Here is a 14,850-nt window from a genome sequence, read left to right on the forward strand (position 1 = left end):
TATTAATTAAACTTAATTATAAATGAAATAAACCAATAAATTTAATTAATTAAGGGTGCATTTTGATGGAGGGATTGGAGGAAGGATTTCAAATTCATAATAAAAAATAATTTGAACTTGTTTGGATTGATGGATGAATTTCAAATCCACATCCCTCCTTTTTAGTTGTTTTTGGAGTAATTGAGGTGGATTTTAAATGACTTCAAAATTGGTATCATTTCAAGTCCCTTCGTCAAATCAAATCCACCTCCAAATTCCTCCATCCAAACGCACTCTAAATAAATAGCAATTGTAACTATCAAATGAGCGGGAACAATTTCCTAGGGCTTCTTACCAAGAGCAATCTTACTTTTGTTAATAACTAGCATTTTTTTCCCGTGCGATGCACGGCATTCAAAAGTGAATATATTTTTTAATTTAATATATAATAAGAAAATATAGTATATTAACATAGTAAAATTTAATAATGTAGTATTATTCATATTTTATATAACATTTTTTTTTTTTTAAATCTTACATATTAAAATTTATAATCCAAATATATAGGTTTAGATTTAACATTAAGATTTGAGATATATTGATGAAAAATAGGAGACTGATAATTGCAAAAAATTAGGACATAAAAAATATTAAAAATAAATAATTACAAAAATACCATTAGAGTTTTTTAGGGTTGCCCAGCGTTTTTTTCTTTTATATATAAGATATAAGATAAAAACCAAATGTTTTCTAAATTATTAAATAATATTTTCATAAAAATAATATTAAGTAAAAATGACAATTTTAGTGGAAAAATATGTAGATTTAGGGCCAACAAATCTGAATATTTAATGGATTTATTAAACTTAATTATATAAAATAAATAAATAAACAATTAATTAAATGAATTACAATTAAACTATCAAGGAAAAATTTCCTAGAGTTTTACCAATAACAACCTTACTTTTATTAATAAAATCGATTTTATGTAACGAATAATGATTGTTCATAAAAAAAACTTTTGTATCATACTATTTTTGTTCGTATAGACTATGGTGCATGATGATGTTAATTTATTTATAAAAAATAAATGATGCTATTTTTGGTACGCTACGTTGGGCCTATAATATACTCAATTTATGATTGGGCTGATTGATACTCAATTGGGATAATATGGGGCATGGGCTAGGCCTTTTGATTAGGGGAATTACCGAAAATGCCCAAAAGAGACATGAAGAGAGACGGAAAGCGGGGAGGTTAGTTTGGGTAGATGAAAAAAAGTCAGCCCTCAAGATCAAACCCCTTCTCTTTTTCCCCCAAACATCGAACGCAGACTCCTCATCCCATTCATATCTCTCCCTCCTCTTCCATAGCATATATATATAAACACAGATCCTATAAAAGCACCCATCCTTTCAAATTCTTACCGCTCTAATCCCCTGTTTTTGTCTGTTTCCCTCTCATCATCAACGTTTCTCCTGCTTTTTTAACGGTATACAACAACTATTGAAACCCTAGATCAATTGAATTCACATCTACAAACTCCGATCTACTATTGATATGTATTTCACTTATGACGAATTTCAAATCTGCTGCCCGCTTTTATATCTGTTACCCATAATTATGTTTTTTTTTTTTTTTTTTAATTTTATTTATCATCCATGAGCCGGTTAAGATTGAACGTTTTCCCTCTGTTTTATGATGTAGTTATATCGAGTTGTTTTTTATATTGTGGTATTTTGAACAGAAACATTCAAAACAGCAGGTCACCTTATGGCAGATCCTCAAAGTATGGAAGGAACCGAACCGGTTGATGTCACCAAGCATCCTTCTGGAATTGTTCCGACACTCCAGTAAGTTGTTGTTCTTGGGACTGTTCCAGTTCATTGAAATTGGAATATGGATGGATGCCTTTTAGAGCAAATCTAGTCTATGTTTAACAAAGTAACCAACCTCCTGTAGTTTCCCAATGTGCTTCAAGTAGTTAACTGCGGAGCTAAGTTCTTTTTATCTTACGCCACGTGCATAATTTGAAAAACAAAGAAAGACAAATTGCAGTTCAGACTTGACTATGACTTTCCCTATGTTAAATTCATATAACCTTTAAGTCCAAGAATGGCAAACACCACCAATTTAAGGCAAGGATTTAGATAGAAGGATATTATCATAGGTTTTCAGTGTTTTTTTCAGCCATAGATAGAGCATTTTTTTTACTCTTCAATGAAAAATCAATGTGACATATACAATGAAAAATTAATGTGACAAATACTGGATGAGTTATGGAGCTTCTTGCGCACTCTGCATTTGTACTCTTGCAAGAATTTGATATGGAAGTTCCTTGAATGAATAGTGAGAAATGTTTTACCATTCGAAGCATGTACCGTTAGTTGGAGTATGAATGGATGAATTGGGACTGTCATTGGCATTGACTTAATAGAACTTCAAGCCAAATGTAGAGTTGATGGTACATGATAGTAACTTTTGACACTATCAATCACTTTCTAGATCACATTTCTGTTTGTTCACTGGGTTTGAATATCTACTCCAGTTAAAGTTTCCATTGAACCTTTTTTTTCTTTATGTTTTTTTACCATTACTGAAAAATACTAGTGTTGTGGTTATGCAGCAATCATGTATGCTGATTAGCACCTTCTCATTTTGGGTAATATAGTTTTGTTTGACAACTTGGTTCACATATACGAAACAAGATGAATTTATGATTTAAATTGTACATAAAAGGTTCTTGGTATTTCTTTACTTCTTTTTAATTGTTGCAAATTTTCTACATGGATAAAAGGAATGAGTTGAGCAAGCATTGAGGTCCGTTTTGTGTTCTAAAAGTTTATTTGTTACATCTCCGATTTGTAATCCTGTATGTATCTCTTATTGATATGTAAACAGGAATATCGTGTCAACAGTCAATTTGGACTGCAAGTTGGATCTTAAAGCTATAGCCTTGCAAGCTCGAAATGCAGAGTATAATCCAAAGGTATCTTACACACTTAATCTCTGATGTTTAGTCCTTACATGAATCCTTCCAGCAATTGAACGTGTCATATTATGCATTTGAGGTTCTTAGCTTTACATATGAAATTTATATTCAACCAGTAGTGATTTTAGTTTTTTCCATGGTAGAGTTTGGTAGCTTTTTTTCAATGATTGGTTTTTTTATTCCTTTTAAAATTTATTATTTTAGAAGTTTGTGACTTTTTGGTGCAGTTTTCATCGGAGACAGCCGAATGATCTGGTTGTTTTCTTTAATGTGTATAAATCAGCAAATGCATCCACTTTGCTACTATGCTAGTTTATAGGTGTTGCTTGTGCTCCTTAGTATTTAGGTTTTGCCCTCCATTCCAGTATATAATGACTTAATCTAGCTTAAGCAGTATTATACTTGACAAAACCAGAAAAGTGCAAAATATAGTAATTTATTGATCTCATTTTTCTAAATTGCATTACATGGCATCTCGATTGGATACTTTTTTCTGATTGGGCTTCCAGCGTTTTGCTGCGGTGATTATGAGAATCAGAGAACCAAAAACGACAGCACTGATATTCGCATCTGGAAAGATGGTAAGTGCTAATTATCTTTTTTTTTTAATTTATTTTTTCCGATTTAAAAAGTTTAGAATATGTATCTGCTTATAGGTTTCTGTTTAAAATTTAGTCGTATTTTTGTGTGATGCCTGCTCAATTTTCTCAAGTATTTATTTTTCGAGAGGAAAGGGGCATTACATATCTCCGCTCGTTGATAATTTACCCTATTTTTTCTCATTGCTTCAGGTTTGTACAGGAGCTAAGAGCGAGCAACAATCGAAGTTGGCTGCTCGAAAGGTATACCATATGAAATCACATTTATGGACATGTTAACTTGAAAAATTTGATGAGTTCCTTCTAGTAAATAAATATGAAGTTGGTGTGTAACATTGTATAGGGGATTCTTAACATTTATTTTTCCTTTCTCTTACTTTCAACCCGTCCTTTCTGTTCTCATCAGTATGCTAGAATTATTCAAAAGCTTGGTTTCCCAGCAAAATTTAAGGTACCTATGACTCCTTATCGTGTCCTTCTCCCCTTACTTCCCCTTTTCAAGATAAACCTATATACTCTTTAACCCTGTATTTCTTTTTACAGGATTTCAAGATTCAGAATATTGTTGGTTCATGTGATGTGAAATTTCCCATTCGTCTTGAAGGCCTTGCCTATGCTCATGGCGCCTTTTCAAGTGTGAGTGGTGCTCATTATGTTGCGTCATGTGTGCTCTTTATTTTTAGTATTTGCTTTCTCTTCCATACTTTGCCTTGGTGGTTGTAGAGTGAACATTCATTTTTCTTAATGCATGTTTGACACGCCATCTATCCCCAACATGTAGTTTAAGGTGTTAGTGTCGCTTTACTAAAGTTAATTTCTTAGAGTTGGGTTTGATGCACTTTGTTGTTAATTTCTTAGAGTTGGGTTTGATGCACTTTGTTAGATTGACCTTCAAGTTGAGATTTGGATAGTTTTGAGGAGTTGTGCTTCAGGAGATGAAGCCTTAATTTGCAAGGTACCAAAAAGGAAACCATAATGATTAATTTGGGATGAGGAGATATGAAATAAAATTCAGTTGACGATGGATTTTATTTCAATCAACTAGTGGTTGTGGAGTCCAAAATTTAAACAATTGTTCATATGTTGATGCTAATCTGAGCAGAAAGCCCAGTTCTTCAGTTCGTGTTATTTGAATCCCTCATGGTATTTACTTGTTGTTTATTGGTTCAGTATGAGCCGGAATTGTTCCCTGGATTAATATACCGGATGAAGCAACCGAAGATAGTGCTGCTTATTTTTGTGTCTGGGAAGATTGTTCTCACCGGAGCCAAGGTGATAACTTATAGCTTGTCAGTTTTGAAGGTGTTTAATTTTTTTTATGTTAGTCTGCGATGTGTTGTGTAAAAAATGTTGCAATACCATAAATTTTCAACATTTTCAGGTCAGAGATGAGACGTATGCTGCGTTTGAGAACATATATCCAGTTCTGAACGAATTTCGGAAAGTTCAGCAATGGTATGAAAATGATGTTATGTGCTTCATTTTTCAGTACCTAAAGTCTGGTAAAATCTTTCCTCTATTTGCATTCATCACTTGACAAGTGGATTTACTTTTCCCTTTGTGGACTAGGAACAAACCCACTTATTGGCCGTGGCTTCTACATTTTATATTTCTATGTACATTAATATTATTTAAGAGAAGTTGATTAACTTGAGATTGATACACGGACTGTATTGTTAATCGGTACCAATCGATGGATACAATACATTATACATTATTTTCATACCTAAGAGCCGACGTTGCTATTGTATTGAATGTTTTGTTTCATTGAATGTAGATGATCTGTTTGCATGTGCACGTTGCCTCTGAAGGGGAACGAACTATGAAGAGGGTTGGCAGGCTATCGGAATTGCAGTTTGGGGTCAAAGTGTAGTAAATATGTTTTAGGGGAGTTGGCTGCTGCTGAGATATATATATATATATATATATATATATATATATATATATATATATATGTATGTATGTATGTATGTATGTATGTATAATTCCAGGTAGAGTGAAGAAAAGGCACACATACATTGTTACTAAACTTGCACTAGAGAGGGACAAACACTAATAAAATTATTTCACACTAATCATTTATGAGAATGATATTCTTTATTTGACTGTCAAGTTATCAAATCTAAGTTGGCCTCGTCCTATTAATAATTATGACAGCTTTTAGCTCACTACGAAATCAAACGAACATCCATAATTACAAATTTAGAATCTTTGGAAAGAGCATGTACTCTTGACTGCTGCGAGCAATACACCATTGTGCAAAGCCCCGAGGGATCCAATCATTGAGCAACCAATCTGAGCGTATATGAGTTCGACGGCACAACTCAACTGCTATTTGTATTATTACCATATACCTCTACATCGAATTAATGTATAGAAACTGCTTTTGCCTTCTCCGATTAATCTTCTTTGAGCGCACGTACAAATGCTACAAGGGTTCTTCTTCCAATCCCCTCGGCCGTATCTCCCTTTTAATTACAACCTTGCCGTTTCTTAAATGATTTTTTCAGTTTTTCTGTCACTCTAAACAAAAGCAAGCAAAGAAAACAAGTCGAGCAAGATTAAAATAGCTCAATTTCAGTTTGCTCCCTCAACTATATACTTCTTTAAATTTGCACCCAACAATTAAATAAAAACCTATAAACTTGTCAAAAAAATTAAAACCTATATTTTATTATTTATTTTTTATAATATATTTTCTATAGCAATATAAAACTTAAGAATATTGAACAATTTGTTTAAATAAAATCGAAATTATTAAATACATCTCAGCTGTGTTGTATGACATTATATTATTTATTGTTATTATTTATTTGCATCTTATTGTGACCTCTCTCGGCTCTGTTGTATCACATTCACACGTTTGTGGGGATTTAGGGGAAAACCGACGAACCGGCAGAGCAGATTCAATAAACGTGGGCACTTCTGCGATTTTGATTCCTTTAATTTGGTTTCTGCAGGTAAGATTTCTACGGATCCGCTTTTTACTTTTTCTTCTCAATCTGGCCAACGGCAATTATGTGACCTCAATTTAGATCCAGGCTGATTGGATTGATTTCTGATTATTAATTTGCTTTTACGTTTCTTTCTCTCTCTTACGTTTAGCTGAACTACTGAATCCAATTCAATTCATACACGGTGTAATCGTTGGTTATTGAGGAGGAAGATGGCAGCTGCTTCGGTGGCATTACTGGCTGTTCTTCTTGTTATCTCGGCTCATTTACCTCTGGGTCTCACTTTCTCGTCAACGGTGCCCGCTTTTCTATGGTCGTCCCATCTGGATGGGTAATTGTTTGCCATTGGTTCTCATCAATTATATCTTCTTTTATGTAGTTCGTGAGGGGTCACTGCCTGCTATTATCTGATTGACAAGGAATTATCCTGTTGAATAATCTCGATTTCCTTAAAAGATGGAAAGGGAATTTTTATGTGGTTTGATTTACATAAAATTGATGGGTGCTAATAAGTAATATTCATTGATAAAGTTTTTAAGACCTCTGCTATAAAAAAGCTTTCTACTTTGATCTGAAGAACAAACTTCAGATTTAGAAAGCTATACACAAATATGCCTGATTTTCCTTCTTGTCTCCTGCCACCTTTTGCTGCTTCTCATTCTTCCTCTTTGTCCCTGCAGTTATGCACATTCACTACTCCTATTTCTTCTGTGGAGCACTTCAATACAAAATTAATATCTACCCAAACTTAATGGTATAAATAGATAGAGTCGGGCCAGACACATTGTGGTCAAGCTTCTTTGAATTTTTCATATTCTGTTTGAACTTGGTTTGATTATAAATCAGTTCGATGTCGAATTAGCTTGAGCTAGAACACGCACTGACCTCTGGTGGATTGATCATTTTATACTTATTCTATTGTCTTTTACTAACCGGATTCTGAGCTCATATATTATCGAAAGAAAAATATGTTCGAGTTGATTCTTTATGTCGAAGATCCAAGCTCAGATGATTTTTTTATGATTGATCTTGTATTGAGTATTAAGCTGCTTGGTCTTTCAGCCATACCCAACCTTATACACTCTAGGTATTCCAGTTTGATTCAAGTTATCAGAAGTTAATCCTGTTGTGGGATTGTAGAAGGGGTTGTTGGACTTTGTATCTTGAATTTCTATTAGCTTGTTTTCTCCTCAAGTTATCCAAACCTCTATAGCACCTGATTTTATCACTCTGTATCAATCAAGTTTAGGTTTTTGTGCTTACCCTTACCCTATCAATCTCAACCTTTTTTCATTATATGTAATTATGTTCTAGTGAATTACTTATAGTTGAACCCAAAACTAATCTGTAAAACTCGTGCAATTGTGTTTCAGGAAGAAAGAAATGGTAGATTACAGAATTCTCTCTCCAAGAGATTTGGCAAAGTCTGCAATGAATGAAGGTGGATGGTCAAAATACCTGGTATACCTATAAATTTTGTGTCATTCTTATCCTAGAAATCAGTTATTTCTCTGCAATGTTCAGAGCAAAACAATTATGCATTATGTATGAACAGAATAAGTATGACTAGTGTATAATTTTTTTGTGATACTTAGGTAGTGATTCCTTGCAATTTCAACTTAAATAAAAACCTTTTGTTTCATTATATTCAGTGCTCAAGACAGGAAGCCCAACAGTCGAAGAATTTTGCCTTTCTTTTCATTGGAACAGAGGTATTAATATGTTTTCTTTGGTCTTATTATGCAAGAATATAATTAGTTATCTTTTATGCTGACCCTGCCCCCACATCCATGTGAATGAAAATAGAAAATCTCTTTTGCATCTATATGTTAGTTGTTGATAGTATTTTTGACTTTACACATTTCAGTGAATATTTCGTATCAACAGGATCGTGAGACTACGATTTGAAGGCCATTATATTCCGATACAGTTCTTAATTCTTATGAATGGATGGGCATACTTATTTTATGAACTTTGCCAATTACTATATAAATACTTTAAACCTACTATATGTCATAAGGGATTGTGTCATGAAATGAATATCTGCAAGTTTCTATCATAAGTAATTAAGGAATTACACGTCAGCATTTAAATGAAAGGAATGATAACCCACACTCTCTTTTTTCACTTGCAATAGTTTAATTATGATGTGATGTGTGAAGAGAGTAATCTACTTCGTTTGATGCATCACATAGCTCCTTTGTTTATATATCTGTTCAACATCTGTAAATAACGACTTCCACAAAATTTTGTGACTTATAGCTTAACATATCTGGAATCTTTCAACAACTTCTATACTAGCTTCTTTCTTATGGTGCTTGAAGTATATATTTTGTTATGCAGTTACAATCTGTGGATATATCCAGGCCTTCAAAGACTGATCCAGCTCTTATAGACTTGCTCAAGGTTTATTAGTTTTGCTCTTTACTTGTATAAATTTCTTTTATATTGTTATTTGGAGTCTTATTTCAGTGTCATATCATTTCAACCCATTTAACACTAAACTGTGGCTTCTTCATGGATAGGATTCTTTTTCAAACTCCAGCTCCTCCTTGGCCTTTCCTTATATAGTTGCTGGAGAGGAGAAAGTGGCAATAGAAAGCTCTTTCATTTCAGAGTTTGCTGATACTTGTCAGCATAACTTTGAAACCAGCAGTGTTGCTTTAGTAGGGTCATGTGCCGTAGAGGGTGAAAACTTTGATAAATTACAACATTTTCATTCAGTTCATGTAAGTACCTAGAAATAATCTCATAATCTGATTGCCTTTGTTTATTTAGTCCTAATGAATGGGATATTGTACTTTACTGGCAGGACTACCTGTACTCTAGGACTGAGAAAGTATCGGATGGGCATACGGATCTCATTGTGTTGTGCCCTGGAGGTTCTGATCAACCACGTTCTGAGAGTATGCTACATTAAATCAATGCTTTAACGGTTTCTGAAGATTTGATTTTCTTCTAAACTTGAAACCCTTGTCATTTTATTAGCTTATCCTTTAGTTCACGATTCAAGTAAATAGTCTGATTGTATATGCAGGCAGCATTCTTTCTCAACTTGTCAATTCAGTGAATCAGTTGGGTGCAAAGTACACAGTTCTGTATGTCTCAGACCCACATAGATCTGCTGAGCAGCTGTCTTATCGGGGACTAGAAAGATTTCTTGCAGAAGGGTCTGTGGGAAATGTATCAGCCAAAGCTACACTTTGTGATGGAGTTTGCCAGCTTAAGTCATCACTCTTGGAGGGAATTATAGTGGTAAGTCGGTTAATTTGGTTTCTGACTCTATGATATATTGAACTTTTTTGGCTGAGAGTGAGTCGGGACTCCTTTGTTGGACAGTGTCTTGACTAATGGCATTTGTAAATTTTCAGGGAATTGTTTTGCTTGTAATTTTGATTTCTGGGCTGTGCTGTATGATGGGAATTGATACCCCGACAAGGTTTGAGGCTCCACAAGACTCTTGATTAGCTACCTAGTATGAAGGATTGCTGTGTTTTTGGGTTATATAGCCCACCCTTGTATTACTTGTTTACTCACGAGTGAACAAGCAATATTACATTCTCTTTTTTTTTTTTGACAGATGCAATATTACATTCTCTGATTGTGTGTACTATTTTATGTGGGTTTTGTTGGGAATTGAATAATAGTGTATTGGCTTCTGTCCAATAGTTCCTCGAGTACGGATGTAAAATCAAAATGTTTGCTCCTCTGTTTTGATATTTATCCTCTTTGTATTTATCATTAAAATTATTTCTTATATGATAAATTCCTTTTCTTGCCTACATATGATCTCTAAATTAAATTCTGATATGAACTGGCAGTTAAATTCTGAATTTGTACGTCTCTGAGCTCAGCTACTCTTCAACTCATCAAATATCCGTTTTCTTCATTTTGCAGTTAACTGTTTGTAATTTATTTCCATTGTTACATGTGGGCAATATCAAAAACACAAAAGAATGTTTCAGGCATAAATAACAAAACATCTCACCTGTTTTCAGCAAAATTTGCAAGTTCGTCCTCGGATGCAAAATTTACAATTTATCGACATTTTTGGATCGTACATTAGGTGTAATATTCTTCTTTTTAACACAGAAATTAAAAATCACATTTAGTTAGCCCAATAAAAATAATGAAAAAGTAAGTAGTCTAGGTAGACGAATATATATTTAATTTATTTACTTATTATGCAATATTTGTGATAATTTTCTTTTTTTTTTTTCTTTTTCGTGAGTATAAGAATGAGAGAGAAAGAGAGGATTGAGGAAATGGATGGAGAGAGGAGCAATGAGAAATCGTAGGAGGAGGACATGTAGATGGATTCTTGTGGTTGGATTTGAACAAGAGGTAATTGGAAGACCGTTAATTTCGATAACCAACCAACCAACCAACCAAATACACGCCTGTATAACTGATATATAAAGGCCCTGCCTGAGGGTGAATAAACAGCACACATCCAATCCAAGCTCTCTTGCCAGAAGAAGAAGAAGAAGAAGATTTCTCCTTCCCTCTTCTTCTTGGCAAAATAAAAAAAAAGAAAAAAGGGAAAAATATATATATATATATATATATATATATATATACATATAGAAAGAGAAAAAAAAATGGGATCGAAGAAGATGATGATCTTTGTGGTGGGGGCATTGTTGGTATGCCTGTCTGCGACAGGGGTATTGGCAGAGGATCCTTATGTATTCCTGGAATGGAAAGTGACTTACGGCACTATCTCGCCACTTGGTGTTCCACAACAGGGCATCCTGATCAACGGCCAATTCCCTGGTCCTAAGATAAACTGCACCTCCAACAACAACATTGTGGTCAATGTGTTCAACCACCTTGACGAGCCTTTATTATTCACATGGACAGGCATTCAGCAAAGGAAAAACTCTTGGATGGATGGCACCCTCGGCACCATGTGCCCCATTTTGCCCGGACAGAATTTCACCTATAAGTTCCAGGTGAAGGATCAGATAGGCAGCTATTTCTACTTCCCTACTACCGCCTTCCACAGGGCAGCTGGTGGTATGGGTATGCTCCAAATCCACAGCCGTGATCTCATCCCTGTCCCATTCGATACTCCTGCTGACGAGTTTGCTGTTCTCCTCGGTGATTGGTACAACAAGGGCCATAAGACCCTCAAGAAGATTCTTGACAGTGGTGCCACCATTGGCTTGCCCAACGGCATTCACATCAATGGACAATCTGGCAAGGTTGGCTCTGCTCCTCTGACCCCACTCGCCATTGTCGAGCCAGGCAAGACCTACAGGTACAGAGTCTGCAATGTCGGTTTGAGGACCTCCATCAACTTCAGATTCCAGAGCCATATCATGAAATTAGTTGAAGTTGAAGGATCTCACACTGTCCAGAATGTTTACGACTCTCTTGATCTCCACGCTGGTCAGTGCGTCTCAGTGCTTGTCACAGCTGATCAGGCCCCCAAGGACTACTACCTTGTTGCCTCTAGTAGGTTTTCCAAAAAGCCTCTGAGCTCCGTGGCCATCATCCGCTACGCCAACGGCAAGGGTGCCCCTGCATCACCCGAGCTGCCACCACCCCCTCCTGAGAACACTGCTGGTATTGCATGGTCCGTCAACCAATTCCGCTCTTACAGGTGGAACCTCACGGCAAGTGCTGCCCGCCCCAACCCACAAGGCTCGTACCACTACGGCAAAATCAATATCACACGCACCATCAAGATTGCCAACTCACGCTACCAGGTCAACGGCAAGCTCAGGTTCGGCATCAACGGAGTGTCCCATATTGAGAGTGAGACACCATTGAAGCTGGCAGAGTACTTTGGACTGGCCGACAAGGCATTCAACTATGATCTGGTTAAGGACGAGCCATCTAATGATAAAAAAGTTGTTTTGGCACCAAGCGTGGTGAACGCAACTTTTAGGAACTTTGTTGAGATCATATTCGAGAACAATGAGAACACTATCCAGACATGGCACTTGGATGGATACTCATTCTTTGCAGTAGCTATAGAGGCCGGAAAGTGGAACCCGGAGAAGAGGAAGAACTACAACCTGTTGGATGCAGTGAGCAGGCACACCATTCACGTGTACCCAAAATCATGGGCAGCAGTGATGACCACACTGGACAACGCAGGAATGTGGAACCTGAGATCGGATATGGCTGAGAGAGCTTACTTGGGACAACAACTATACTTCAGCGTACTATCTCCGGCTCGATCACTGAGGGATGAGTACAACATTCCACTCACTCAGCAGCTCTGTGGCATCGTCCAGAATTTGCCCAAGCCTACTCCATACTCTTGAACACATCCACATCCATCCATAGTTGTTACATCAATCATCTCCTATATATATATATATATGTTTGTGTGTGTGTAACTTTTTATCTTTATTATTTTAGCACCATAAATTGTGGATTCATGATGAATCCATGAAAGTTATTGTTGTTCGTGAGGATGTAATAATAATAATAATAACTGAGCTTGGTTTTAAGTTTTTACTAAATTCCCTCCAACCATCATGCCATTTCCCAAAGTTTCTTTTCTAATGCATATTTTTGCACTCTACTTCCTGTTTGGCGTTTCATATCAAGAAAACCAATGAATCCCCGAAAACAGAAACCAAAACCTCAGTTTCACAGTGTAAAACACATACTACATAAAAAACGCACACTCGATTACACAAGAAGTACACTCAATTTCCAGTGTGTGTTTCACGGTGTAGTGTATTCTATTCAATGTGTGTTTTGGTGTAGTGCGTGTCTTTTTTAAGTATGTGTTTTTGGTTTAGTGCGTAGTTTTTTTTCGGGTGTTTATTTTCTATTATAATTATTGTGTAATTCCGTGCATGTTTTCGATGTAGTGCGTGTTTTATTATTCATTGTATGTTTTTGGTGTAGTGTGTTTTGTTTCTAAGTGAGTGTTTACGGTGTAGTGCGTGTTTTTGTTAGTGTGTGTTTATGATGTATTGCGTGATTTTTTTTCCAGTGTGTGTTTTCCTGTTTATTTGTTGTGTAATGTGTGTTTTCGATGTAGTGCGTATATTATTTTTCAATGTGTGTTTTTGGTGCAGTGTGTATTTTTTCCAGTGTGTGTTTCAAGGTGTAGTTTATTTTATTCAATGTGTGTTTTGGTGTAGTGTGTGTTTTTTTTAACTTTGTGTTTTTGGTTTAGTGCGTGGTTTTTTTTCGAGTGTCTATTTTCTATTATAATTATTGTGTAATTCACTGTATGTTTTCGACGTAGAGCGTGTTTTATTTTTTATTGTGTGTTTTTGGTGTAGTGTGTTTTGTTTCCAAGTGAGTGTTTACGGTGTAGTGCGTGTTTTAGTTTTCAATGTATGTTTTTGGTGCAGTGTGTATTTTTTCTAGTGTGTTTTTCAGGTGCGGTGCGTGTTTTTTTCCCGTATGTCTTTTTATTGTACTGCGTGGATTTCTTTCCAGTATGTGTTTTGTAATGTAGTTCTTGAGTAATTCAAAGTGAAAAAAAAACAACACACTACACCAAAAACACGCTATTCAAAAAAAATACACACTACACAAAACACCCATTGAATAAAACGCACTACACCATGAAACACACATTGGAAATTCACTGTACTTCTTGTGTAAAACACAGACTATATGAAAAACGCACACTCAGTTACACAAGAAGTACACTCAATTTCCAGTGTGTGTTTCAGGGTGTAGTTTATTTTATTCAATGTGTGTTTTGGTGTAGTGCCTGTTTTTTTGAAGTGTGTGTTTTTGGTATAATGCGTAGTTTTTTTTCGGGTGTTTATTTTATATTGTAATTATTGTGTAATTCACTGTATGCTTTCGACGTAGTGCGTGTTTTAGTTTTCATTGTGTGTTTTTGGTGTAGTGTGTTTTGTTTCTAAGTGAGTGTTTACGGTGTGTAGTGCGTGTTTTTTGTCAGTGTGGTTTTGATGCACTGTGTGATTTTTTTTCCAGTAAGTGTTTTCCAGTGTATTTGTTGTGTAATTCAATGTGTGTTTTAGATGTTGTGCGTATTTTATTTTTAATGTGTGTTTTTGGTGCAATTTAATGTGTGTTTTTGGTGTGTTGCGTGTTTTTTCACTATGTGTTTTTGATGTACTGCGTGGATTTTTCCCCGGTGTAGTTCTTGAGTAATTCAAAGCGAAAAAAAACCGCACATACACCAAAAACATGCACTTCAAAAAAACACGCACTACACCAAAACAGACATTGAATAAAATTCACTACACCGTGAAACACACACTGGAAATTCAGTGTACTTCTTGTGTAAAACACACACTACATAAAAAAAGCACACTCAATTACAAAAGAAGTACACTCAATTTCCAGTGTGTGTTTCACGGTGTTGTGCATT

General features: G+C 35.4%; 3 protein-coding genes across 6 annotated transcripts; all 3 read left to right on the forward strand.

Annotated features, from left to right (window-relative positions):
- The first annotated feature begins 1,278 nt into the window (after nt 1-1,278).
- On the forward strand, nt 1,279-5,682 carry LOC105956033 (TATA-box-binding protein 2). 4 transcript variants are annotated; one of them, XM_012979852.2, is made up of 10 exons: nt 1,279-1,471; nt 1,727-1,832; nt 2,881-2,968; nt 3,481-3,552; nt 3,763-3,813; nt 3,977-4,021; nt 4,114-4,206; nt 4,741-4,872; nt 4,952-5,025; nt 5,348-5,682. In XM_012979852.2, coding segments are annotated over exons 2-10 (636 nt in total). In that variant the 5' UTR covers nt 1,279-1,471; nt 1,727-1,752; the 3' UTR covers nt 5,349-5,682. The 4 variants fall into 4 exon arrangements, with proteins under 4 accessions (XP_012835306.1, XP_088673533.1, XP_012835307.1 ...); XM_088817407.1 differs by having other exon boundaries at nt 1,742-1,832; XM_012979853.2 differs by having other exon boundaries at nt 1,745-1,832.
- A 686-nt stretch (nt 5,683-6,368) lies between these two features.
- LOC105956034 (2-C-methyl-D-erythritol 4-phosphate cytidylyltransferase) lies at nt 6,369-10,306 on the forward strand. The gene is made up of 9 exons (XM_012979856.2): nt 6,369-6,530; nt 6,676-6,855; nt 7,898-7,985; nt 8,177-8,236; nt 8,868-8,930; nt 9,050-9,253; nt 9,337-9,430; nt 9,562-9,779; nt 9,896-10,306. Exons 2-9 carry the CDS (start codon nt 6,737-6,739, stop codon nt 9,986-9,988), a joined length of 939 nt encoding a protein of 312 aa, XP_012835310.2. The 5' UTR covers nt 6,369-6,530; nt 6,676-6,736; the 3' UTR covers nt 9,989-10,306.
- A 650-nt stretch (nt 10,307-10,956) lies between these two features.
- LOC105956035 (L-ascorbate oxidase homolog) lies at nt 10,957-13,003 on the forward strand. The gene has a single exon (XM_012979857.2). It carries the CDS (start codon nt 11,126-11,128, stop codon nt 12,800-12,802), a length of 1,677 nt encoding a protein of 558 aa, XP_012835311.1. The 5' UTR covers nt 10,957-11,125; the 3' UTR covers nt 12,803-13,003.
- The last annotated feature ends 1,847 nt before the right edge of the window (nt 13,004-14,850 follow it).

Source organism: Erythranthe guttata, chromosome 4, assembly GCF_056151865.1.
Source record: "Erythranthe guttata isolate IM_541 chromosome 4, IM_541, whole genome shotgun sequence".
Classification (NCBI taxonomy): Eukaryota; Viridiplantae; Streptophyta; class Magnoliopsida; order Lamiales; family Phrymaceae; genus Erythranthe; species Erythranthe guttata.